The sequence below is a fragment of the Oncorhynchus gorbuscha genome, linkage group LG01 (assembly GCF_021184085.1).
Source record: "Oncorhynchus gorbuscha isolate QuinsamMale2020 ecotype Even-year linkage group LG01, OgorEven_v1.0, whole genome shotgun sequence".
Classification (NCBI taxonomy): domain Eukaryota; kingdom Metazoa; phylum Chordata; class Actinopteri; order Salmoniformes; family Salmonidae; genus Oncorhynchus; species Oncorhynchus gorbuscha.
The window spans coordinates 47,111,951-47,139,278 of record NC_060173.1 but is presented as its reverse complement, the minus strand read 5'-3'; the positions used below and the strand labels follow the sequence as shown (position 1 = coordinate 47,139,278).

The 27,328-nt window shown below is 41.2% G+C and overlaps 1 protein-coding gene and 1 long non-coding RNA gene across 13 annotated transcripts in view; one reads left to right on the top strand and one right to left on the bottom strand.

Moving 5' to 3' along the window:
- Positions 1-27,090, bottom strand: part of LOC124038619 — a 39,747-nt gene extending 12,657 nt beyond the window's left edge. For 2 of the 12 annotated variants that reach the window (XR_006839396.1, XM_046354710.1), the window contains exon 1: positions 26,826-27,090. Coding sequence is in view for 2 of the 12 variants with exons in the window: in XM_046354710.1 (XP_046210666.1) it covers positions 26,826-26,838 (13 nt within the window). In the remaining 10 variants the exon portion in view is untranslated. Of the gene's footprint in view, positions 1-1,182; positions 4,585-5,259; positions 5,318-5,722; positions 7,226-8,614; positions 8,678-8,782; positions 13,543-26,825 lie in introns of those variants that run through there. The other 10 variants (XR_006839389.1, XR_006839390.1, XR_006839397.1 and 7 more) reach the window with 8 other exon arrangements.
- Positions 590-1,659, top strand: LOC124038665. The gene is made up of 3 exons (XR_006839398.1): positions 590-860; positions 958-1,032; positions 1,219-1,659. It is a non-coding gene; the product is annotated as an uncharacterized LOC124038665 (long non-coding RNA).
- Positions 27,091-27,328: the final 238 nt, after the last annotated feature.

Sequence of the window (27,328 nt, the reverse complement as noted above, 5' to 3'; positions counted from 1 at the left end):
CTTTTTTTACTGGAGTACACCAACCCTAATTGGGGCTCTTTTCTTGACACATAGTAGCAGTTTACCAGATAAGAAGTCAAGAAGATCAAAAAGTAGATTGGCGTAAGGGTGTATTACGTCCTGTCCTGCCCCATTGTCATATCCATTCTAGATAAAATCATAGCTGGAAAATGCCTCTATGTACGTGTATACTGTATGTGGGAATGTCTTATGTCCGTCCTACATGTAGTGTTGATACATGGAATATTCCTCAACTGCATATATCATAAATCTGTGATCTTTGTGATATGACTTTCTTTAATTAAGCACATACTGATGAAACTGTCACTTAATATTTTTTTCTTTAAGTCTACAGACACTACATTTATTCACTCTGTGATAGGGTTGGATCCTATATGCTACTTTTATTATTGTCCTGTAAATGGTTCAGTGCCTATAATTTAGGCTGTGTGTAGAATGGGGCATAAAGGAAATTAACTCTACTAGATTATAGTGATAGGAAAATCAGCATAGTTTTGGCCTGTGTATTCATTTACCTATAACTAATCAGAATCACATTATGTTTACATAAAAAAGAGAATACTTAAAAATGAGAAGATCCTGCCATGGAAAAGACAACTGGGTGGACATAAAGTGGAAAGGAGGGAAATAACTCACACCATGCAGCAGGACACCTTCAGCTGGGGGGTATTTGTAATGCAGGTTTGATAGTTATATTTTCAATGATGAATGGTTAGCTGTTATGTGACAATTGGGTCAAAAAACTCTATTTTATCCCCTCCCAAATTGATATAGAACCTTCGCAAAAACACATGGGGCAACTGAAAAAGAAATGGCTGAGGATATATTCAAAATGTCTGGTATGTAATGACATTTAATTCAAAGTAAATGTAAATTCTTAATTTTTATGTAGTTGTGTGGGACAACCATATGTTCAGTTCATGCCTATGATTTCAGAGTTCAACAAAGCCAACAACTGCTTCATGTGTGCCACTGATAAAGAACCCTGGATGTGGGCCAAAGACTGACTGGGTTAGTAACTTTATTTAACATGTTTATAATCTTTTGACAACATGTAAGACAATTTATGATATAACACAATGGATGGCTAATTCATCATACTGCATTGATATTTGATATTATTTATAACGTGTTACGCTTTGTTTTGAATGTTTTGCATACCAACGGTGGTTCCATGTGCTGTGCCTACGAATGAAGACAACGGTTCAGAGTGAAGAACACAAACTGGAAGTGATGTCTTTGTTGTTGAAAATGTATGCTATATCCCATCCACACTGAAGAGGCTCTGAAATGTACATCAACCAGGGATAAAGAGAAAGTTAACACTGTGAAATGTTTCATACTTAATTGAAGTTAAGTGTCTGTTGACATGTTGGAAAATATTAAAGGTCTACAATTTCTGTTAAATTTGTCAATATTCAATTTTTATTCATTGATTTTCTGGCCACCATTACTGTGGTTACATGTTCAGTATATGTATTGACCAGCAAGCCCACTGCAGCCTACCTCAACTCTCCATCCCTGCTTTGGACAATTCTTAGCATGACTCTCGTAGTTTGCCCTTTTCCTTTATGGTTGATATTAACGACGAAAGGAAATATTATCTGTCCCTCTCCTATTGTGTACCACTGTTAAATACTGTGGCTAAATAAAAAACAGGGAAAATAAGTACTTAGAACTACCAATTATTATAGATAAATATTCAAGAAAAGGGTTAACACAACACTGGACTGAACCCCCGAATTGTCAAACTAATATTAATTTACAACACTATAGAAGATACATGACTAGAGGTTATGCAATATGGGTGTATATCCACTGCACACTTCTTAGGTGTGTAATTGACATGACCAAGGAGCCATTGAAATGTAAAACTATGAAGAATGTACATTACACTACGTGATTTTACAGAACACAAACAAGAGTGTGCAATGTATAAGGCTAGTCAGTGGACATTCTGAAGTTTGTTTGAAGTCATTAGGTCACATGACCAAGGAGCTATTGAAATTATAAAGTTTGAAAAATGAATGTAAAAACGTGTGAGGTGAAAATGGACAAATTAAATGGTGTGCAATGTGTAGGTCCACTGACTGTACATTCTGAACCTTGTTTGAAGTCAGTAGGTCACATGACCAAGGAACTATTGAAATGCGAAAGTTGACAAATTCATGTAAAAACGTGTGAGATGAAAATGAACAAATCAAAGATTGTGCAGTATTGAAGGGTAGTCAGTGGACATTCTGAACATTGTTTGAGTCAAGTACTATTGAAATTCGAATGTAAGAAAAGTTTGTACTTTGTTTACACTCCATATCGAATTCAACTAGTAATACAAAATGCTGCTCACATTTCCACATGTTTATTAGCTCTGGAAAGCAAATTAATGTCCAAATCGTGAAAATAGCTGTGCAATGTTGTGCGCAATTTTCCAACATCTTGATACTTATTTGAGTTTTGAAAGCGTGAATATCCGTCGAAAATCCAAATGAAACTGTTTTTACCTCGGTACTTCGTTTCACCTTTTTTCAATTGACATTTCTTTGTATATATCCATAAAAATGATAGCAGGTGGTTCATGATTTCGACTGGTTGAGAAATGCAGGCTGTCTGTCTCTTCCCGACTCCGGACACATTCATTACCATGGTACAGTTGGAGAAATATAAACAAACTAATGTTTGGGTGTAGTGTGAGCATGCGGCTTTGTTACGTGTTCAGGAGAATTAGAGATGCGCATAAACTGGCAGCCGTTTCAACGCAAGCCAGAGGCAATTCTTATTCGTTTCGTAAAACACGTCAGAATTGGCTTTTCAGTAGGGAGAAATGTTTAGCTTGCTATATAAATATATTCCAGAGGAGGCTGGTGTGAGTAGCTATAGGAGAAATGGATCATTGTAATGGGAATAGTATCAATGGAATGGTACCAAAAACAAACTCATGGAAACAATGTTTGACTCCATGCCATATATTTCATTCAAGCCATTACAATGAGCCCGCCCTCCTATAGCTCCTCCCACCAGCCTCCTCTGATATAGATAACATGCAATATTAAATCACATGGTTACTTTGGATACAGTACATTTCATGTGTCGAAGTAAAAAAACAAAAAAAATATAATGAATATTTCCATATGTTCATGGGTAGCCAGCGTTGGACTAGTAACCGAAAGGTTGCAAGTTCAAATCCCCGAGCTGACAAGGTACAAATCTGTCGTTCTGCCCCTGAACAGGCAGTTAACCCACTGTTCCTAGGCCCGACATTGAAAATAAGAATTTGTTCTTATGTTCTTAACCGACTTGCCATGTTAAATAAAGGTTTTTAAAAAATAATCTTTGAGATCCGCACCAGTTCACTCATGTTATGCATTTGATCTCACATAACATAATTCCAAGGCTAATGGTTCCCTATGTCTTCTGTGGTGGAAATTGTCTTAGAAATATGACACTTACAAGATCTTGTGAATTCAAGGGTATCATAGGCCATGCTGGTCTGCGGAACAACCGTTTTCCTTGAGCACTGGCCCTGCTTTTATACACATACAGCATATCAGTCTATCCCACATGCAAATGAAGTTCCTTCCCTCAGTCCTTCTGCCACCATTATCTTTTAGTTCAAGTTTCTTGCTTGGTCACACTCATCTCTGCTTTTGGTTAGTTTATAATGGTGGCAGGACCCTTTCATGTCCAAAAGAAAAGTATATATCTATTATGCTTATGTCCCATCTGTTGGTCCGTTGGCAAGCACTCTCCTTGGTGTGTCCTTCTAGTATTGATTTGTCCCGGTGTCCTAAGTGCTTCTGGCTTTGGCCTTTGCACTTATGTTCAGCTTAATGTACTCTTGGGTATTGGCCTTCGCGCTTATGTCCTTGCTACTTCAGTATAGCATCTGCCCAGCCTATCAATAACATATTACACTAGCTCCCACACCTCTTGCTTGCGTCCAGTCGGTCTGGATGTATCCTGTTGGTTGGCCTCTGGCAGTAAGCAGCTGTGATGGATTGTTCCTGCAACGGTGGCAACAGCGGCGTTGTGTGTTCTGTGGCTAAAGCAAATAGATAACGACAGACAGCATCCTTGTCTCCCTTGATAACTTAAATGATACAATAGCTCAATCCAACAACAAAATAACAGACAAAAAACTACTTTTTAAAGACAGCCACCACATACGCCCATTCTACTCCAAATATTTTTTTCAGCATCTAACGATACTGCCACTTTTGGAGTGTTCCAAGTTCCTGGTATGATGGATTATGTAAAACAAATTCAGTAGAGATTGCTTTTGTACTAATAGCTGCTGTGAACATAAGTAACAGGCTTTAGTCATTTGTGACGAGTGTTTGTAGAATTGGACTGGGCATCAATCATTGCTAAGAAATTTCACATTACCAGATTCATTACCAGTTCAACCTGGGGGTAATGTTTCTATCCATATACACTAACGTTCAAAAGTTTGGGGTCACTTAGAAACATCCTTGTTTTTGAAAGAAAAGCACATTTTTTGTCCATTAACATAACATGGATCAGAAATACAGTGTAGACATTGTAAATGTTGTAAATGACTATTGTAGCTGGAAACGGCTGATTTTTTATGGAATATCTACATAGGTGTACAGAAGCCCATTGTCAGCAACCATCACTCCTGTGTTTCAATGGCACATTGTGTTAGCTATTCCAAGTTTATAATTTTAAAAGAGTAATTGACCATTAGAAAACCCATTTTGCAAATATGTCAGCACAGCTGAAAACCTGTGCTGATTTAAAGAAGCAATAAAACTGGCCATCTTTAGACTAGTTGAGTATCTGGAGCACCAGCATTTGTGGGTTCGATTACAGGCTCAAAATGGCCAGAAACAAATAACTTTCTTCTGAAACTCGGCAGTCCATCCTTGTTCTGTGAAATGAAGGCTATTCCATGCGAGAAATTGCCAAGAAACTGAAGATCTCATACAACGCAGTTTACTACTCCCTTCACAGAACAGCACAAACTGGCTATAACCAGAATGGAAAGAGGAGTGGGAGGCCCTGGTGCACAACTGAGCAAGAGGACAAGTACATTAGAGTATCTCGTTTCAGAAACACACCTCAAGTCCTCAATTGGCAGCTTCATTAAATAGTACCCACAAAACACCGGTCTCTCCGTCAACAGTGAAGAGGAGACTCCGGGATGCTGGTCTTCTAGGAAGTGTTCCTCTGTCCAGTGTCTGTGTACCCATACGTAGAATGTATGCACACATGACTGTAAGTCGCTTTGGATAAAAGCGTCTGCTAAATGGCATATATTATTATTATTATTATTATTCTTTTGCCCATCTTAATATTTAATTTTTATTGGCCAGTCTGAGATATGGCTTTGTCTTTGCAACTCCGCCTGGAAGGAAAGTATCCTGGAGTCGCCTCTTCACTGTTGATGTTGAGACTGGTGTTTAGAGATGATTAACTTTGAAACAAAAGTAAACCTCACACACATGGTTATGGGCTTAAAAAAAAGAATACACACGTGTACCATGTCAGATATTTAGAATTGCAGATTAGAAATGTATTACATTTTGAGTTTGCATCCTAGTACTACACTTTATATAGTCTATATAGCCTTCTTTTAACCATAAAAAGGGTTAGCATTCACACCTAACCAAGACACCTCTGGTAAGAATGCACCCTGCCTGTCTTACTTTAGTCCCCTATAAAAATGAACAAGAGCCAAGTGAAGGATGCTGCTGACAATATATTTTTAAGTGTACAAAAATATTTAGAAACAAATAACATACATCAACATAAAGAAATAACACTAGGTAGAACAAACACATACAGTTTTCCTGCTATATGCATCCAGAATACTGCAAAGCAACCTTGTTTCAGCTGGCTTAGTATCTCTTAAATCATACAATACTGTTCATCCCTTGTCAACAAACGGAATCGATTTAAAACGCCAGAAAAATAACGATTGGTAAGGTACCCACTTATTATAAGATTGTAAAAGGGAACAGTAGAGAGGTGGGCATAATGATATCTTACAAATTCATACAAACCTCAGTCAATTTTTCATAGTTCACATTCTGTGATGCATTCAAAACAGTAAACATGAGGTTTGAATAAAATACTGTTTACCCCCCAAAAATGTCAGCTACAACACTGACAAGAAAATAAACATAAAAAAACAGCCATCCAATGACACACAACTTTAGTTTAGGGTTTTTTAAATTAGATTAAGTTTCACAATGTTGCCTGTGATGGGGTCAACTTGGGGTCATGATAGGGGCTGCACCAAATGTTTGATGTATTATAATAATTGGTTATGCTTATGTTGTATTAATAGAAGGGGAAGGGTTATAGGAGCCCTCCCCCTTACATTTATAGGGTCCTAGACTACTGATTAACAATATATATGCATTATAAAGTGTAATATTGTTCCAGTTATTTTCTAGTCTCTGCTTCTTATAAGAAACGTTCTGAGAGATGGGAGTTATTGCAGTCAAACAAGGTGTCTGTGAGAAAGTGCCTCAAAGATAAGAGATTCATAGACACAGAACCCTGCAGGGGAGTGAAAGAGATAAGAGACGAGTCAAGACATTACCACCATAAATCCACTTGGGGAGTGGACATTTACTGCTGAGCCTTTAGATAACACTGGAACTATTGTTTGAATAGCTGTGTATGCATAGGCTTTGTCTCATGAGAAAAAGGTAATGACGTAGACATTTACATCACTAGGGGTTGACTACAAGCATATTAAAAGCAACTTGGACTTCTCCTATTTGGCAGAACTCAGGAGAGCCAAGAAAAGTGTAACCAACACCTGTCAGGCCTGAGGTAGAGAGGACACTGTCAGAAAAGTTCTCAGTCACTTAAGAATGTAAACGCTAACTACAGTAAATAACTGTATTATGAGCTGCCCAACCTTACCAAATGAGGTCAATTTCTGCATTCCCAAAGAATATACATTGGTTATGAACATTTGTCATTAAAAACAAAAAACATTTCCATGGGAAACAAGTTACAAGAATCAGATTGTCATCCGACAGTCCTCACTCCACTCCCCCAGTCCATAACTGGAAGCAATACAATTTGTTGTGGGTCAGCTGCCAGGCCTACTTCTTCTGCTTGAATTTCTTCTGAAACATCTGGAAGGTGGTGGAGGAAGACTTGGGAATTTTAGTGGTCAAAGAGGTGAGAGGACAAAATCTCTTCTGAATGCCAACAGACCATACACCTAAATGGAGTAATAATTCATTCGTTACAATAAATGTTACAAAAAATAAAACAAAAACTCACATCCTCATATTTGACAGAAAGGAATAAATGGAACAAACTAGAATAGATACAAGAAATGCTTTCCTTACAAAGATGTGTAAAATGCAACGTAGCCACAACACAGAGTGGGGCAAAAAAGTATTTAATCAGCCACCAATTGCGCAAGTTCTCCCACTTAAAAAGATGAGGCCTGTAATTTATCATCATAGGTACACTTAGACCCAGCCACGTTTCATCTTCAATGCCCTTGCTGATGGAAGCAGGTTTTCACTCAAAATCTCACGATACATGGCCCCATTCATGCTTTCCTTTACATGGATCAGTCGTCCTGGTCCCTTTGCAGAAAAACAGCCCCAAAGCATGATGTTTCCACCCCCATGCTTCACAGTAGGTATGGTGTTCTTTGGAATCAACTCAGTATTCTTTTTCCTCCAAACACGACGAGTTAAGTTTTTACCAAAAAAATTATATTTTGGTTTCATCTGACCATATGACATTCTCCCAATCTTCTTCTGGATCATCCAAATGCTCTCTAGCAAACTTCAGACGGGCCTGGACATGTACTGGCTTAAGCAGGGGGACACGTCTGGCACTGCTGGATTTGAGTCCCTGGCGCCGTAGTGCATTACTGATGGTAGGCTTTGTTACTTTGGTCCCAGCTCTCTGCAGGTCATTCACTAGGTCCCCCCGTGTGGTTCTGGGATTTTTGCTCACCGTTCTTGTGATCATTTTGACCCCACGGGGTGAGATCTTGCATGGAGCCCCAGAAGGAGGGAGATTATCAGTGGTCTTGTATGTCTTCCATTTCCTAATAAATTGCTCCCATAGTTGATTTCTTCAAACCAAGCTGCTTACCTATTGCAGATTCATTCTTCCCAGCCTGGTGCAGGTCTACAATTTTGTTTCTGGTGTCCTTTGAAAGCTCTTTGGTCTTGGCCATAGTGGAGTTTGGAGTGTGACTGTTTGAGGTTGTGGACAGGTGTCTTTTATACTGATAACAAGTTCAAACAGGTGCCATTAATACAGGTAACGAGTGGAGGACAGAGGAGCCTCTTAAAGAAGAAGTTGCAGGTCTGTGAGAGCCAGAATTCTGGCTTGTTTGTAGGTGACCAAATACTTATTTTCCACCATCATTTGCAAATAAATAAAAAAATCCTACAATGTGATTTTCTGGATTTTTCTTCTCATTTTGTCTGTCATAGTTGAAGTGTACCGATGATGAAAATTACAGGCCTCTCATCTTTTAAAGTTGGAGAACTTGCACAATTGGTGGCTGACTAAATACTTTTTTGCGCCACTGTACAGTACATTTTCAACACATGGTTGAATAGACAGCATGCTTTATTACCTTTGGATTTTTGGACTATTGCCTTAGGATTCTCTGCCTTCGCAGCAACCGGACCAGCCATGTCTGATGGAAAAAGAGTTTCAATGTGAAAAGAGCAGGAATAAATGTCTAATTACAGGTAACATTAACTGGAGTAGGAGCAAGCATATCTGTGTTGGTATTACTTACCATTCATTGAACCTGTCTGTGTCGGAGGGTCCATGATTTCTTTGAAGTTGAACGACTCCGGCAGCACACTAAACATAAGACTGTTCTCCTCATGAGGCAAAGAAGCAGGGTTTCCAATCTCATATTTACCTTTTTCCACTATATCAGGGATACCAGATGGCACTGCCTCAATCCTAGACTTCTTCAGTCTGAGTTTCAGGCCGCTTAAGATTCTTTCTCTTTCAATGCGCCGCAAAGTCTGCTTGGCCTTTACAGTTCGTTCTGGTGTGGCTCGCCTTTCAAAGGATAATGCCCCTCTATCTGTGTTGGTGAGGGCAACAATCTTTTTAGCCATTTCAGCACAAATTATTTTTGGAGCAACGCCTCTTCTGTTTTGTAGTCTTGGCACTTTGCCCCTGGACTTTGTCTTTGTCGGGATAAAACTATTATTCCACTCGTTTAAGATCCATTGTTTGATTGGGCTTTCCACTGGAGGACTGGTCTCTGAGGGCTCTGTTGTCCAGGAGTTGACATTCACACTGAGGGTTACAGGAGGTGCTGGAGCATTGTCTGCAAAAGGTCTGGCTCGAGAAGCATTATGGTCCTTGCGTTGGAGCGCAGAACCAAACAAGGTTAGACTTACTGTGCCAACCCTCCAAATGTTGTTCCCAATTCCATGTTCTGTTGGCTTCTGGAGATTGCTACCTTTTGAATGTTTCCCTTCTTCCAAAGACTTAGAAGTAGTTGTATTGGGGGGCTCAAAATCTTCATCATCAGTCAAGTTGACCTCAGGAACAAGGTGAAAGGAGGGACCTAATCCATCCCTCATTTTCCTTTGCTTTCTTGGGACAGGCAAATTTGAATGAGGACTTTCAACACATCTCTTGAGTCCAACCCCTTTTTGTTTAACCTTGTAGCTACAATTTGTTTTAGGTGAGAGATGTTTGTGACATCTTTGTGCCAAGGAAAGTGATGTAAGGAAACCGATTTTGTCTGTTGCTTCAGGTTGCAGATTAGAAGTAGGAATGGGAACTGTAGGAACGACTCCACTACCTCTGGGGTTTCCTTCTTCCAAAATGACACCAAGTTCTTGTACACATTCCACATGTTTCTGGAACGGACCTGGTAGTTTCTGCTTTGGCTGTACATCATCCCAAACTAGCTCCGACATTGAGGTGGCTACTTTGATTAAGTCTTCATAATGCGAGAAGACCTCTTCAATTTCAACAATGTTTGTGTGGTTGATGGGGAGTTGCAGTGCTGGGGCTTTTGACAAAGGCAAGCTCTTCACCCCATTTGTGTATATGCGAGCAGTCTCAGATTTTCTATCAGACAAGACAATTGTTTGGCATTCTTCAATACCTGTAGACTTCCAAGATTGAGGATTCACATTTTTTACAGGATTCTCTTCACTCTTTTCTTCTGCTGTGCCATTTGACTTACACAAATGCACGCATTCCCTTTGTTCTGCTTTTGTTGTGCTGGGTTCAACAGACAACGTTACCTCAACCAATGCAGTCGCATTCACAGTGGCCTTTGCTGAACCCAATTTCGTCTTGTATTGGCATTTGCAGGACGAAGAATTGGTGGACCCACTGAACACTGCCATCCAACGAGAGAGGCAACAGTAATCTTCTGATTGGACATCCCCTTTGTTTTTGAGTTTTAAATCAGTCAACTTCACATCTACCCTCTCAGAGGATTTATCCTCCACTGAGTAATCTTTCAACTCAATCAGCTCCGCATCCATTTCCATTGGCAATTCCAACAGGTCTTTGTTCACTTCATCTTGTAGTAGCTGCCCACTGAAAAACTGCAAAGCCTCTTCTGGTGTCAGCACGTTGATCTCCAGGGAGGAAAATGGGTCACTAAAAATTATACCTGCTTTTTCTCTCTTAACCAGTGAGAGGGTCTGGGTGGAACTGTGTGCCAAACCTGACCCTTGAATTTCTTTAGCATCAGAATCAGAGGGTGTTGGTCTCTTCGCCTGAGTCACCTCAGTCTGCATGTCATTTTCAGAGGCTGTAGATTTTTCATTTTCGGTACAAATCAGTTTTGGTTGTTCATCCCCTCCTTGAAGAGTCTTTTGGTCATATCTTAGTGACCATGGGAATCCAAACTCCTTGTCTATGTCATCAAGCTGCTTATTTGTGTTCAACCATGATGACTCTTGCACCGGGAACTCGGGGTGAACAGAGTCATGTTTAAGAATAGCACATTTCTCTTCAACTTGACCCCAGTTTTTGTGCCTGGCTTGTGAAAATATGACAGACTGTGATGACATATCGTCATCGTCGCCACACACAGATCTAACCTCTTGCATTATATTTTGTAACATACCAGATCTTGCAGCATCCATAAGCTTTGGCCCATCTCCATCCCAATAGAGGCTTAGTATTTTGCTTTCAACTGGTGTGGCAGTGCATTTTTGATGTTGCACAGTATCTACCAACTCCTTCAATTTACCAAGGGTCCATTTAATTACAGGAATGGAGGACAAATCAAAAATGTCCTCATCGGAATCGACTTTTTCATTTGTTTCCTCACTCAATTGGTTAACATTCACATGAGTGGTCATTTCTGTGTCAGCTAACTCTTTTCTCAGAGTGGCTTGACATTCCACATTAGATAATGGTTGAGAATCAAATTTCTCTGCACGTAACCCATTTGATAATGACCGTTGAGACTTAAAACATGAATATGTCTTGGCCATTTCAACATCAGAAGTTTCTGAACCCTGAGTCAATGTTTTATCAGCCCCTGATTCTAGTCTGATCCTGGGGACTTCTTGTTCTGATTCATTTGTCAAAGAAGCAGATAGAGCAAGGGTTGTTTGGTCTTGTGATGGACTTTGGACACAAGACTGTTCCCCAGGGTTACTCACATTTCCGACACCTGTTAAGAAAGACATAGCTTGGGTGGTCAAGAAGATTTTATCAGCCACATTTATATGTGTGTTTGTCTGCATACACTGCGATAGTGGTTGTACAACTGCAATGGCCTTCTGTGCCGTAAGAACAGAGGGGGCATTACTTGCAGATGATCCTTGCAGGACCAGAGCACTTTCATTAGGTTTATCTCCTATGAAAATACAATTTTCTGTTCTAAATCCATTTCCACTTTCGTCCTCTGTTACTGTTATGTAATAGCCCTGTCTTATGGGGTGTGACGGAGTCACAGACTCACAGTTTCGCTGGCCTGAAGACAGCATACCATGGTTTGTCACAGATGAAGGTGGTCCAGTGTTGGATAACTGAACATAATTGTTTTTTGGCTTGTAATGTAGGGTAGGGGCTGTGCCTTGGTTAGGCAAGTGTTGCAGAAAATGTGCTCCTGCCCCAACCACATGTTCTGTCTTGTTCAGGACGGGTCCATGGGAGTGCTGACCTGGGTATGGTGGAGGCGCGGACTTACGCATCTGCTGGACTGGGTATGGTGGAGGCGCGGTTTCACAGTTGTGCTGGACTGAGGACTGTATACTATAGTTTGGCACAGATGGAGATGGTCCAGTGTTGGATACCAGAACATTGGTGCAGTCTGGCTTGTAATGTAGGTTAGGGCCTGTGCCTTGGATATGGAGCCTAGGATGAGAGGCATGGTGTGCATTATTTCCAATGGGCCCAAACTGACTGTTATTATTTGCATAATAAGATGGGAGTCTGTTCTGTTGTGGTGGGATGGAAAGGCTTTTAGGGCAGATGGGGACATGTCTTGGAGAATTATTAAAAGGGGGGTTATACATTGTACTTTGTACATTGTACTGAGGATTCAGGCTAATATTATGCATTGGCATTCCCACTGCAGCATTTGGTACATTGACCTGGTTGTTGCTGCCAGTGAGAAGTTGAGAAGGATACATCTGACTGTGGTTTGATGAGCCACTGTGGACAGGTGCTCCATGTTGAGCCCTGTTCATCTCAGTCCTGCTGTCATTGTTCTGATTTTGATATAAATACAACAGTTGGTTATATGTTGTTTCCTGTGCACTTTGCAAAGAGTTTGGTGTTTGTGGGTTTCCCTGATGAGGAGCTTGAACTGCTATCCTTTTTGAATCCTGCCCACTCACTACATGATTTACATGGTTGGGGCTCCTACCCATTTCAAGAGAAGCAGAGGTACCACTGGAGGCCCCATCTTGTCTGCCAAGTACAAGCTGCTGACTGCCACTCACTGGGCTTAGATGATGCATAACATTTGTATTCAGTGGTGAATTAATATGAGGGGGGCAGTGAATGGTTGCACCCTGACCATTCTTAACAAGCCTCTGTGGATTGCTATTTTTAACACCCAAAAACCCCTGTCTCTGCTGGAAAGTGGGATGAGCTACACTGTTAACCCTTCCGGGCAAGGTGTGATGGTTTCCACTTTGTGATGTAACACCAGTTGATTGAGCAGCATTGTTAGTCCAGAGTGATGTCAAAAGGGGACTAGTACCCATCAGAACTTGCTCTCTGGTGGGTGAATGCTGAGATGAGTTTATGTTAACCATTGAAGCCTGTTGATTCAGGGTCGGTCCACTCCAGTAACCTCCACTGGTTACTTGTCCGCTGTGTGGTAGGCATTGACCACCTTCTATATACAGGACAGCTGGTCTGACTGGCCCATATTGACGAGAATAGCTGCTTGGAATGTCACTCATCTGACCACTGGTAACTTGGGGACTTGAGGATTGTCCAGCGACGGATCGATCCAGTCCACTTTGGGGCCAGGTATAGGTCTGCATTCTCCTGGCCTCCTCAGTTTCGCCTACTGCCTTGTGGTATTTCAGAATTAAACCATTTCTGAAGTGAAAAAAAAAAAAAAAAAAAACACACATGATAAACAGGGGATTAGCCAACACACACACAGTAACCAACATAGCCTGTATCCCAAAATAAAATCTAGATTTAAAGTATAGCAATCTGGTACTACAAAGCCTTCATCATATTCTCTGGCAGCATAGTCTTATGACAGATTGGCATCGAATTATCTCCCACACTAGCCTCTAATTGCATGTGCTATTTCTGAGAAAAGATCATGCCAATAATTACATTGGCTAGATGTAAAAATTATGTCACCTAGTGTATTTGCTGTTTCTGAGCTAATTAGCTAATGTAACAAATGTAGTTATGGACATACTAATGTCAGGAGAACATGGAGACAGGATGGTAACAAAATGACCAATACGTGAAACATATGTATACTATAAAAGGTATTATCTTATAAAGGGTCCTGCCACCATTATAATTGAACTCAAAGCAGATGTGGGCGTGAACAAGCAAGAACTGGGACTGAAAGATAATGGTGGTGAAAGGACAAGGGGAGTCGTTTCATTTGCATATGGGGAGTACACATATGCGTTATGTACGGATGTAATGCTATAAAGGGAAAGATCTGTGCTGAGACAGACTGTTGTTCCATGGAATTGCACGACTTTGCGACTTTGTAATAAAGTCTAAATTGAATTGACAAGTTCCAGTAAAGGTGTAATATTTCTGAGTCAATATTCCACAACACTAGCTGATATGTTTTACAAGTGGGGTAAATCATTCTCTACTATTATTCTGACATTTCACATTCTTAAAATAAAGTGGTGATCCTAAAAGATCTAAGACAGGGAATTTTTACTAGGATTAAATGTCAGGAACTGTGAAAACTGAGTTTAAATGCATTTGGCTAAGGTGTATGTAAACTTCTGACTTCAACTGTATGTTGTCTTTGCAGCTGTATGACCCAGTGTGTGAATAAACATGGTTTTAGCTTTTTCTAGTCATCCGTTTGAGTTTACTCGTTTTGTTCAGAACCTAACAGCAGGCCAGTTAGCCTACTTGTATCTCTGTCTCCTTAATGTTGACAGAGAAACCAGAGACACGCTCCTTGCTCACATGGAGCGCTCCAAACACATTGATGACAAAAAAATAAATAATTACAAATCAAAGGGCAAACAATTAACACAATGAATGCGCTAGATTTAGCAGGAGACAACTCAGAGCTGAGCACATTCGGGGAGAGATGTGCCAATATCTTATACTCAAGACATTATCGGTATACATATTTTAGCTGTATTGCTTTTCACTGATAGCCACATCTCGGCCACGAGCGCTGCCCAGATTGCCAGTTTCCCAACTAGGCATATAGGCCTACACACGTGTAATTTGAAACAATCCACCGTACATCTTTTTTTTACAGAAGCTAATGATCCTCTGTGGCTAAGTAATATTCTCTGGTGAAGTATTTTCTATTATTTAATGTATAGACAGGATTAATTATACCATTTTGGAAAATTCATATATATTTACTTTAGGCTGCAGTGACTTCTGTTACCAAATCTTGTCATATGTCTAGGTTACTATTCACATTAGGAATTATATTTTATTGTTAGCCTGCAAATATATTTTATTATATATTTTTTAATTATGCACTCGGTCATCAGAAACGCCTATGCACTCGGTCATCAGAAACATATTCCAGTGTCTGCCCGTCTGCTGAAAATCTTTGCCTGTGAGTGTGCGTGCGCGTGGGCTACCTGCCACCCGTGGACTACCTTTTTGTCTGAAACTAGTGAACTCGCTTGGTGAGTTTAGATTGTGTACTGAACGCGCCAAAAAAAGTAGCTATTTTGACATAAATGATGGACATTATCGAACAGAACAAGCATTTATTGTGGACCTGGGATTCCTGGGAGTGCATTCTGATGAAGATCAAAGGTAAGTGAATATTTATCATGTTATTCTGACATCAAGTCCAACATGGCGGAAATCTGTTTGGCTTGATTTTGTTGTCTGAGCGCCGTACTCAGAGTATGCTTTTTCAGTAAAGTTTTTTTTAAATCTGACACAGCGGTTGCATTAAGGAGAAGTGGATCTATAATTCAGTACATAATTCTTGTATTTTCATCAACATTTATTATGAGCATTTCTGTAATTGATGTGGCTCTCTGCAAAAATCACCGGATGTTTTGGAACTACTGAACGTAACGCTCCAATGTAAACACAGATTTTTGGATATAAATATGAACTTTACCGAACAAAACAAAACATACATGTATTGTTGTTAGGAATTTAATGAATAAATGACTAAACAATATCCTCATTTTAAATAGAACTGTAACTAAGTAAACTTAAGCTCTGTTTTATTATATCTGATTAACAATACGAGTTCATAAAAAGGGATTATGTGACAAGGAGTAATTAAACGTAATGAACACCATTCCAACTAGCCTGGGAAGGAATGGGTTGTGGGTTAAGTAAGCAGATAGGTTAATGACCCTATGGTTGAACCGACGAAACTTAGCTCTGGGGTGTATTAGATAAGGCAGTGAGTGCATTCCTAGGTTTTTTGTTAACTAGAACTGTCAGCTAAGCGGTGATCGACAATGGTGAGGGGTCAAGAGTTAATTCAGTTATGTTGTGTGTCCTGTGTGTGTGCTAGTGGGTCAGAATTAACTTTTAAAATTGCTTTGTCTCGGTCGAGAGGGGGAGATTCATTCACCAATGACATCATATTTTGTATATAAACTGTTGTTCTTGGTTACATGGCAGCGCACTCCGAGAATAAACACTATTATCTATTATTGATAAGACTGGTCTCCGTCTATTTTATGCAAACAATAATCTTACAAATTCTCATAAAATAGAAGTGAATTCAATTAATGAAAACATATTGGAATAATGAAATTACAGTAACATGATGTCCTATGAATGTCATCTGATGAAGATTATCAAAGGTTAGTGATTCATTTAATCTATATTTCTGCTTTTTGTGACGCCACTCTTTGGTTGGAAAATGGCTGAATGCTTTCTGTGACTAGTTGCTGACCTAACATAATGATATGTTCTGTTTTCGCCGAAAAGCGTTTTTGAAATCAGACACTGTGGTTGGATTATCGAGAATTTGATCTTTAAAATGGTGTATGTTTGAGGAATTTTAATTATGGAATTTCTGTTGTTTTGAATTTGGCGCCCTGCAGTTCCACTGGCTGTTGAAAGGTGGGACGCTCACGTCCCGAACAGAGAGGTTAAATCGTTTCCAGCAACACAATTAGTCACCAACACTCTGGATAGCATGAAAACAGCCCAAACAGCTCTGCTAGGGCGGGTAAAATGGTCCGAGTGAGATGTTCTCACATTTGTGTCTGGAAGTATCTAGCCAACATTAGCCAGTTACAATGGCATTCAAGCACTCAAGCTAAGGTCAGAACGCTCGGATCAACCCTACGAATGGACAATCTGACAAAACTCTGAATTTATGAATGCCCAAAGCACACTGAGCACTCTGGCACTTCAGATTCGAACACACCCGAAATTGTAAAAATGTCTAGCTAGTCATTTGTTATGCTAACAAGCTAGCAAGAGGTTGCATAGCAACAGCATCAACTTCCTGTAGACAGACGAAGCGCTAGTACGCTCAACTGAAACGATACCGTTTGTTTAAAGTATACTAAAATGAACTAATAGTATGTGGTACATACTCATTATGTAGTGTATGTTATTATGGATATTTGAACACAGCTCCTGACCACCTGCTGAGCTATCATTCAGGTGACGCTACATGCCATCCAAGATGGCGTAGCAGTCAGACGTCTTCTCCTGTCGTGTCCCTTGTATATATCGTTTTACATATTTTTCTTAGCATATATTTTAAAATATTTTACTAAACCTCAACATCTAAATACTCTCCTGTAACCCGCATCACCCAATGTAGCATAGATCTGCTTTTTTTCTTTTCTAAAGTATTTATATTTACTTTGGATCTGGAAACCCTCAACTGAAGCTAGCCAGCTAACTACCAGCTATCAGTCAGCAAACCATTGCTAGCGGTCATTAGCTAACCTTTAGCCCGGAAAGCTCTCGCCAGTTCGAACAACGCGACTCTAACCAGAGCATAACGGACCTATTAATTTTATCCCCGGATTCCCATCGCAAACTAAACATTTTCATCTGGCTAACCGCAACCCCGGATGACTACTCCTGGCTAGCCTTTCCATCCACTTAGCTTGAAGCTAGCCCGGCCAGAGCTCCTGTGCTACCACCGAAGCATACTCCTGGGCTACAATATCCGGACCCCTTCTACAGCCGGTACGGGGCATGGAACCCCGCAGATCCCCTACGACTGGAATACCGACATAATCTGCCCGAGGACTCAGGCGCGACGCCCGCTGAAGGCCCATTATGCTAACCAGCTAGGCCTGTTTAGCTACCTAGAGCTATTTGGAACCCTACTAATTCCACGCCCGGTCTATTGATGTCACCGCATGAAGAGGCATAAACAGACTTAACCCCATCTCTACGTCCCACAAAGGCTAACATTCTAGCCCTTGCTATCCGCATGTTTGCTAATTCGGCCTGCTAACTGCTAGCCTGCCCCAGTCTACTAACTGCTAGCTTGTTTAGCCCCGGTCTGCTAACTGCTAGCTTGTTTAGCCCCGGCCTACTATCTGTTAGCTTGACAGCACAGGCCTGCTAACTGTCTGAATCGCCGTGTCCACCGCCAGCCCAACCACTCACTGGACCCATATTTATTTTCAATCTCTTTCCGATTTTTAATTCGATTATACCTTCCGGTAACCTGCCTCACCAAATGTGATGCGGAATCGCTATTATTTTTCATTTTAGAACACATTCAAGAACCTCCAGAAGCTAACCAGCTACAAGCTATTTAGTCATTGTTAGCCACTGCTAGCGGCTTTTACCTTAAGGCAAAAAAAAAAATGGCTGGCTGTGCAGGATAATACTCGCCAGTCTACCAGTATCGAACTGTCTCTCCATAACAACGCCGGATTCCTGCCGTAATCCCTGGACCACTACTTCTGATCTTCACAGCTAGCTTTCACGCAGTACCGGACCTATCCCTGAGGCCCACTTCCTGGCCTACTCAGCTGTTCATCCGAACCACACTCATACACGGCTAGAGCCCAATACTCCACCGGATCCTTGCTGTAAACTCGGGACCTTGGCTAACGCCACTGCCACGAAGCTAGCACCAGTTAGCCGTGAGACAGTCACATCTCCCTGCCAACCCCCCCTAATACCCCCGGGCTGCTAACTTTAAAACGCTGTGTCGCAAGCGTAGTGGCAGCTTCCCTGTCCCATCTACTGCTGCCCCCTGATCACTTGGCTACATAGCTGATGCCTGCTGGACTGTCCATTAATCACGGTACTCCATTCCGTTTGTTTATGTTTTTATCTGTCGGATCCCAGCCGCGAACTCAGGCTCTGTGTGTAGTTAATCAGACCCTCTCTGCCTAGTCAACGCCATTTTACCTGCTGTTGTGGTGCTAGCTGATTAGCTGTTGTCTCACCTGCTGTTTTAGCTAGCTCTCCCAATCAACACCTGCGATTACTTTATGCCTGGCTGTATGTCTCTCTCAAAATGTCAATATGCCTTGTATACTATTGCTCAGGTTAGTTATCATTGTTTTAGTTTACAATGGAGCCCCTAGTTCCACTCTTCATACCTCTGATACCTCCTTTGTCCCACCTCCCACACATGCAGTGACCTCACCCATTACAACCAGCATGTCCAGAGATACAACCTCCTTATCATCACCCAGTGCCTGGGCTTACCTCCGCTGTACCCGCACCCCACCATACCCGTCTGAGCATTATGCCCTGAATATATTCTACCATGCCCAGAAACCTGCTCCTCTAATTCTATGTCCCCAACGCTCTAGGCGACCAGTTTTGATAGCCCTTAGCCGCACCCTCATACTACTCCTTCTCTGTTCCGCGGGTGATGTGGAGGTAAACCCTGGCCCTGCATGTCCCCAGGCACCCTCATTTGTTGACTTCTGTGATCGAAAAAGCCTTGGTTTCATGCATGTCAACATCAGAAGCCTCCTCCCTAAGTTTGTTTTACTCACTGCTTTAGCACACTCTGCTAACCCTGATGTCCTTGCAGTGTCTGAATCCTGGCTCAGGAAGGCCACCAAAAATCCAGAGATTTCCATACCCAACTATAACATCTTCCGTCAAGATAGAACTGCTAAAGGGGGAGGAGTTGCAGTCTACTGCAGAGATAGCCTGCAAAGTAATGTCATACTTTCCAGGTCCATACCCAAACAGTTCGAACTACTAATTCTGAAAATCACTCTCTCCAGAAATAAGTCTCTCACTGTTGCCGCCTGCTACCGACCCCCCTCAGCTCCCAGCTGTGCCCTGGACACCATTTGTGAATTGATTGCCCCCCATCTAGCTTCAGAGTTTGTTCTGCTAGGTGACCTAAACTGGGATATGCTTAACACCCCGGCAGTCCTACAATCTAAGCTAGATGCCCTCAATCTCACACAAATCATCAAAGAACCCACCAGGTACAACCCTAACTCTGTAAGCAAGGGCACCCTCATCAACGTCATTCTGACCAACTGGCCCTCCAAATACACCTCCGCTGTCTTCAACCAGGATCTCAGCGACCACTGCCTCATTGCCTGTATCCGCTACGGTGCCGCAGTCAAACGACCACCCCTCATCACTGTCAAACGCTCCCTAAAACACTTCTGTGAGCAGGCCTTTCTAATCGACCTGGCCCGGGTATCATGGAAGGACATTGACCTCATCCCGTCAGTTGAGGATGCCTGGTCATTCTTTAAGAGTAACTTCCTCACCATTTGGATGGCTCCGACCTTGAATATGTGGACACCTATAAGTACCTAGGTGTCTGGCTAGTGTAGAGGACTGCTAATTCCTTATGTAGGTGACATTACACTACTATAGCTGGGACAACACACACTTACTTAGATCATCCAGAACACTGTCACAACAGGATACTCCTAGCCACAGGTGCTAGCCGGGAGTTCGGCCATAACTCCTCTGAAGACAGGGACGACGCACATACAATACACACTAACTGCCGAGGACACACAGATAAGACATACACCCACACATTGGGAGGAAGAGACACAGCCTTGACTTGCAGACAAACTAGCACACACACATAATCTCCCTCCCAGCCGAACATTGTGTGACTGAAGATAGCGCACACACCAGATCCCCTTTTCAGCTGAACATGGTGTGACGACCAAGAACAGGCATGGCAGGATTCTACGATGAAGGACAGACAACAGAGCCAATGCCGGACGACTACACCCCAGCCTGATCCAATCCGAAGATCCGATCTCCTAGAAATCAACTTACTTTCTGTTGTGTATATGAAGCTTGTACTCACTGTTAGCAAGGTGCTTTTTCTGCTAGTCTCTGATGAGCTAACAGAGGGGCCCGTATATACGCTGTACCAAATATCTTTACTCTGAATAAACCTGTCGCTTGTCGTACAATCTACCACCTTGTCTGCATCGATCCTTGACCGACTCACCCTTCTATCATATCCCATTATCAACACTAGACTGCAAACTCTCCTTCCAGACCCATATCAAACATCTCCAATCGAAAATCAAATCAAGAATCGGCTTTCTATTCCGCAACGAAGCCTCCTTCACTCACGCTGCCAAGCTTACCCTAGTAAAACTGACTATCCTACCGATCCTCGACTTCGGCGACGTCATCTACAAAATTGCTTCCAACACTCTACTCAGCAAACTGGATGCAGTTTATCACAGTGCCATCCGTTTTGTCACTAAAGCACCTTATACTACCCACCACTGCGACTTGTATGCTCTAGTCGGCTGGCCCTCGCTACATATTCGTCGCCAGACCCACTGGCTTCAGGTCATCTACAAGGCCATGCTAGGCAAAGCTCCGCCTTATCTCAGCTCACTGGTCACGATGGCAACACCCATCCGTAGCACGCACATCTCATTGATCATCCCTAAAGCCAACACCTCATTCGGCTGCCTTTCGTTCCAGTACTCTGCTGCCTGTGACTGGAACTAATTGCAAAAATCGCTGAAGTTGGAGACTTATCTCCCTCACCAACTTCAAACATAAGCTAGCTGAGCAGCTAACCGATCGCTGCAGCTGTACATAATCTATTGGTAAATAGCACACCAATTTTCACCTACCTCATCCCCACAGTTTTTATTTATTTACTTTTCTGCTCCTTTGCACACCAATATCTCTACCTGTACATGATCATCTGATCATTTATCACTCCAGTGTTAATCTGCAAAATTGTAATTATTCGCCTACCTCCTCATGCCTTTCGCACACATTGTATATAGACTCCCTTTTTTTTCTCTGTGTTATTGACTTGTTAATTGTTTACTCCATGTGTAATTCTGTGTTGTCTGTTCACACTGCTATGCTTTATCTTGGCCAGGTCGCAGTTGCAAATGAGAACCTGTTCTCAACTAGCCTACCTGGTTAAATAAAGGTGAAATAAAAAAATAAAAAATAAACTGCCACCTGTATGCTCTAGACGGCTGGCCCTCGCTACATACTCGTCGCCAAACCCACTGGCTCCAGGTCATCTACAAGTCCATGCTAGGTAAAGCTCCGCCTTATCTCAGTTCACTGGTCACGATGGCAACACCCACCCGTAGCACGCGCTCCAGCAGGTGTCTCACTGATCATCCCTAAAGCCAACACCTCATTTGGCTGCCTTTCGTTCCAATTCTCTGCTGCCTGTGACTGGAACTAATTGCAAAAATCGCTGAAGTTGGAGACTTTTACCCCCCTCACCAATTTCAAACATCTGCTATCTGAGCAGCTAACCAATCGCTGCAGCTGTACATAGTCCATTGGTATTTTTCCCACCCAATTTACCTACCTCATCCCCATACTGTTTATATTCATTTACTTTTCTGCTCGTGCACACCAGTATATCTACCTGTACATGACCATCTGATGATTTATCACTCCAGTGTTAATCTGCAAAATTTTAATTATTCGCCTACCTCCTCATGCCTTTTGCACAATGTATATAGACTCTTTTTTTCTACTGTGTTATTGACTTGTTAATTGTTTACTCCATGTGTAACTGTGTTGTTGTCTGTTCACTGCTATGCTTTATCTTGGCCAGGTCGCAGTTGTAAATGAGAACTTGTTCTCAACTAGCCTACCTGGTTAAATAAAAGGTGAAATGCATAAAAATAAAAAATAAACATGAAAAGAAATCCTAGCTACATTGTACAGTGTCCATTAGAGGATTGATGTTTGAAAGCCACTTTGAATCAAAGAAAGCACCAAACCACAGCGAAATCAGTGGGATCTTGCCACAGTTTGAAAAACCACGCGATCAAAACAAAGCTCCGGATGTCATTGATCACGTGACAATGTTACTTTGAAACGAGCATTGGTACATTGTGCCGGATCAGTAATGCTTTGAAAACTGCGTCGGCACTCCGGAATCAATCGTCCAATCACTAGGAAAATGAACAGGGCATTGGTACAAACGCCAAAAATAAGGTCTGAATGTTAACACAGGCTTAGGAGATCTTGTACATTTTTTTATAAGAGATAATGTCAGTCAACATGGCCTTTTTCATTTATGAAGCCTTTGTGCTTCATTTCCCCATAAGTTTTGTCCAAAGAACTATGGTGGAGTTGAGGCGTCAGCATGCTTCATTTTGGTTTGCGCCTAGATAACAAGAAATCTGTCATTAATGCTGAAAAACATTGATACATGTCCGCTAACACAGGGCTAGTAAAGACCTAGTGCCCTACTTGTGTTTTTTTTTTTTTACCTGAATCTATTTGTATTTGAGTGTTTACCAGCATTTGTTACTTGAGTCTGATAATTATCTGTACAAAATGGCTAATACTTGTGGAATATAAAAATACTTGCTCGATATGTTTTCCAGTTTCTTGAAATACTTTGCAAATGAAACATATCATTTAAGAAGGTATTAACTTATCCTGAGTAATTTGCAATGCTGAGCAGTGCTTAACTTCAGCCAGAGCGCCATACCGACACGGCAACTTTTTGGGGGGGATTGCATATTTGTTCCTCTATAAAAATGAACAAAAGTAGCCTTTGGCTGGCCTAGATTCACACATAGACAAAACAGGTTTATCAAAGCGGAATGAAGATGGGATCTGCATTGAATAGCAATGGATAGTGGACATTAATTTCCTAATTCCACTTTTCAGGTTTATTTGTCACTAGTCTGAATCTGTGAGTGATAGTAGGCGGTTCCAGATTGCACATAATGAAAAGCCATCAGTCAATGCCCATGATGCGCTGTTCTAAACCGTAAAATTAGGGGTTGCAGGTCATGAAAAGTCATATATTATTTTTGTTAATGTAATTCATGAAGGCACGCTTTTAAATCAATCACTTAAAAAGCTACATATCAGCCATTATCGGAACGACCCTTCTGTGCGTGTCGGTGTGTGCTACGTGGGTGCCAGTGGGCTGTTGCCTGAGGAGAGAGTGCAGCATTTCAGCAGGTATAAAATAATGACAGACTAACTAGATAGCCAATACAAACCTTGGAGCAGTTCTCGCAAGTTAGCTAAGCATTAATGTCGTTGTTGCTTTTCCACCGGCACTGTAGAGCCTAAATAAATCTACACCGTTGGAAAGCTGGGATTCCTCTATTAAACAGTAGCCATGTAATTGCGACAACGTAAAAAAATATATTATAAGAATAGCCTAATTGGCCAAACTTGCTGTACATAGATCTCCTGTCGTGGAAATTCAGCACAGGAACACTTTTTTTCCTATTGTGTTATTGACTGTACATTGGTTTATTCCATGTGTAACTGTGTTGCTGGTGTCGCACTGCCTTGCTTTATCTTGGCCAGATCGCAGTAGTAAATGAGAACTTCTCAACTGGCCTACCTGGTTAAATAAAATAAATCAAACTCTGTCAATTTTAAATGAATCACTCTTTATTGTCAACAATCTGGAGAGGTGTAAAGAGCAAAATTACAAGATGATGTTATAATATTGTTTATTTGTCAAATAAGGTTTGATGAGTACGCTCTCATCTGTGTCTGTGGGTTGAGTTGGCCCCCTGGGGCTTAAACTGAGAGTTGACCTGGTGATAAAACCTAAAGACCACATTCCAGAGACAAGATGTGGTGGTTGTAACTGAGATAACCCTTATTGTGTCTAATCATTCTTGCATCTGGGAAACAGCACCAGGTGCAGATGACCACAGGATGGCTTGTGGTTCCCCTGATCAGCATTGGAGGGGTGGAACCAGTCACGTCTAAGCATTTTTAGTGTCAGCTATATAAGAACTCTGCGTTGTCTGTAAAGGTTAAGCTCTCGGCAACACACTCAAGAGTGTGGTGTTGACGGCTTCATGATAGCAATAATTAATTTATATTAAATGATGATTGTTTGAAGAAATCTCTCTCAGTATGAATATCCAAGACAGAGGTTGTGGGTATTTTCCAGTATCTATACTGTTTTCTTAGAAGTAGTAAGCAGAATCAATATTGGGTTAACCATTAGACATGTGTAAGCAGAATGAAAGCAGAATCCATATGATTGTGCAAAGCTGGATCAACACAGGCCTAGCCATTCTGGGTAATGCCTGGTCTTGTGATGGCCATTGGACAGGCACAATTAGACATGCACCTGCATTAGGAGTGCACGCCACCAATATAATCTACGCCAATAAGAGAATGGAAACTAAGCTAAAATGAGTGCAAGGCAAAAAAGATAAGGGTGGCCAAGGCTAAAGGGTATAAGTCACTCCACTTTATGTAAACGATTATGTATGTTATGTAAGGGTAAAACTGTATAAAAGGAGAGTGTTGAGACTGAAAAGATTAGTTGTTCCATGGAACTGCTCGGGTTGTTACTTTGTAATAAAGTGTATTTGAATTCACAAGTTCTGGCATCTGAGAAATATTATTGGCCGAATATTTCTACGACAAGGTCACAGTCAAACTTAGATGCATAAAGTACCGGTCTGAAGTGAGCTCTAAAAGGGCGTTCCTTACATACGGCTACATAAAAACATACATAAACATGATTCATTGGATTGGTTCCTACATGATTGGCTCTCCTATCTTAACTTAAAGAACATATTCATATTCTCAAGCCCTGGTCTAACCATATTGTAACCTAAACATCAGCCGATCAACAGGACCATAAAGAAGACTTGAGCTTTTCAGGGCTGAATCAAAAGCAAAGCCTGCACACCCAGGAGCTTTCCAGATGGCATGGCGGGTTGACAGTTCTACGTTAAGTGTCTTCAAGAGCACAACGGCAGTAGATGGTAGGCCTACATTATATTCGGAAAGTATTCAGACCCCTTGACTTTCTCCACATTTTGTTAAGTTACAGCTTGTGAAAAAAATGTATTAAATAAAAATATGTTTCCTCATCTATCTACACACAATACCCCATAATGACAAAGAAAAACAGTTTTGATATCCAGGTGGTGAGTCACATGTTTTGGTCTTATGTAGCAAAATTTGAAAGTGTTTTTTTTACATTATATAAAAGTAGAGACTCCGAGCTACAAAATGGTATACCATACACTGCATTTGAGGAACAATGGGAAAGTAAATCTGCCTTGAAAGTTGCTCAACTTGTAAACTCATTTTTGAGAAAATCACCTTTGAATATTTTGCTATCTAGTAAAGAGCTCTTCGTCTACAGCATTCAGGATAATTCACACCCACACCAGCTCTGCTGGCAACAATTTCATTACACTTTTTTTGCAGACGTTTTACTGACACCGGCCATATTCAACATGTGCTGTACATGTCACGTTAGTTAACGAGCCAGCCAGCCAAAGTTAGCTAGTTAAACAATAAACAGTGGCAACAATGCCACAGTGCTGGGAGCTAACTAACCATTTTCAATGTTAGCGAGCTAACATTAGGCTGTACTAGAATAGCACACGGCTCTGGGAAACAGATAACGCTAGCTAACAGTACACTTAGCTTAAGACATATAGCTTGCTAGCTGGGTAAACAAATTGTAAGTTCACACACATCACGTTAGCTAACGAGCCAGCCAGCGAACGTTAGGTAGTTAAACAACAATGAACAATGGCAACAATGCCATAGCGATGGGAGTTAACCAACCATGTTCAATGTTAGCTAGCTAACATTAGGCTCGAACTAGAACAGCACACGGCTCTGGGAAACAAATAATAACGTCAGCTAGGGAGCCAGCTAACTAACAGTACACTAGCTTGAAATGAAGCCACTTCTGTCAAAAATCAGAAAACGTGTAATATCTGAAAATGTAACGTTAGCTAGCTAACGCTAGCCCATCTTACCTGTATACATCATCGTGCATGGACGCGTGTGTCGAAAAAATATTGGTTCAATAATATTTCATATACCGGAGCTTGTGAGTTCAGTACAGACTTAACTACAAAGTAACAAGCCGAGATGGTCCATGGAACAACTGCCGGTCCCTGACTCAGAGACCTCTGTATATACAGTCTGGCATAACATATATAGTCACTTCTCTTTGTGTGAATGATCCACACCGTTTTAGTATTCAGATCTTTTGCACAACGTAGCAACTTCCGCTCAACTACCTACCCGATCGCGTCCTGTCAGCCTATTTGTAACCGTACTAGCCTCGAAGTCGCTCGTTTCATCATTATCTCAGTGTATTAATATAATCATATTTCTATAGTGTTTTTTAATCATTCTTGTTGAAAATTCTGCATATCCGTTCAGTTAGTGATTTTTGTAATTCGATTATTGTGTTCTGTATCTTATTTTGCCTCTTAGCGCGTTAATAGCTAACTTAGCTAGCTAACTAGTAAGG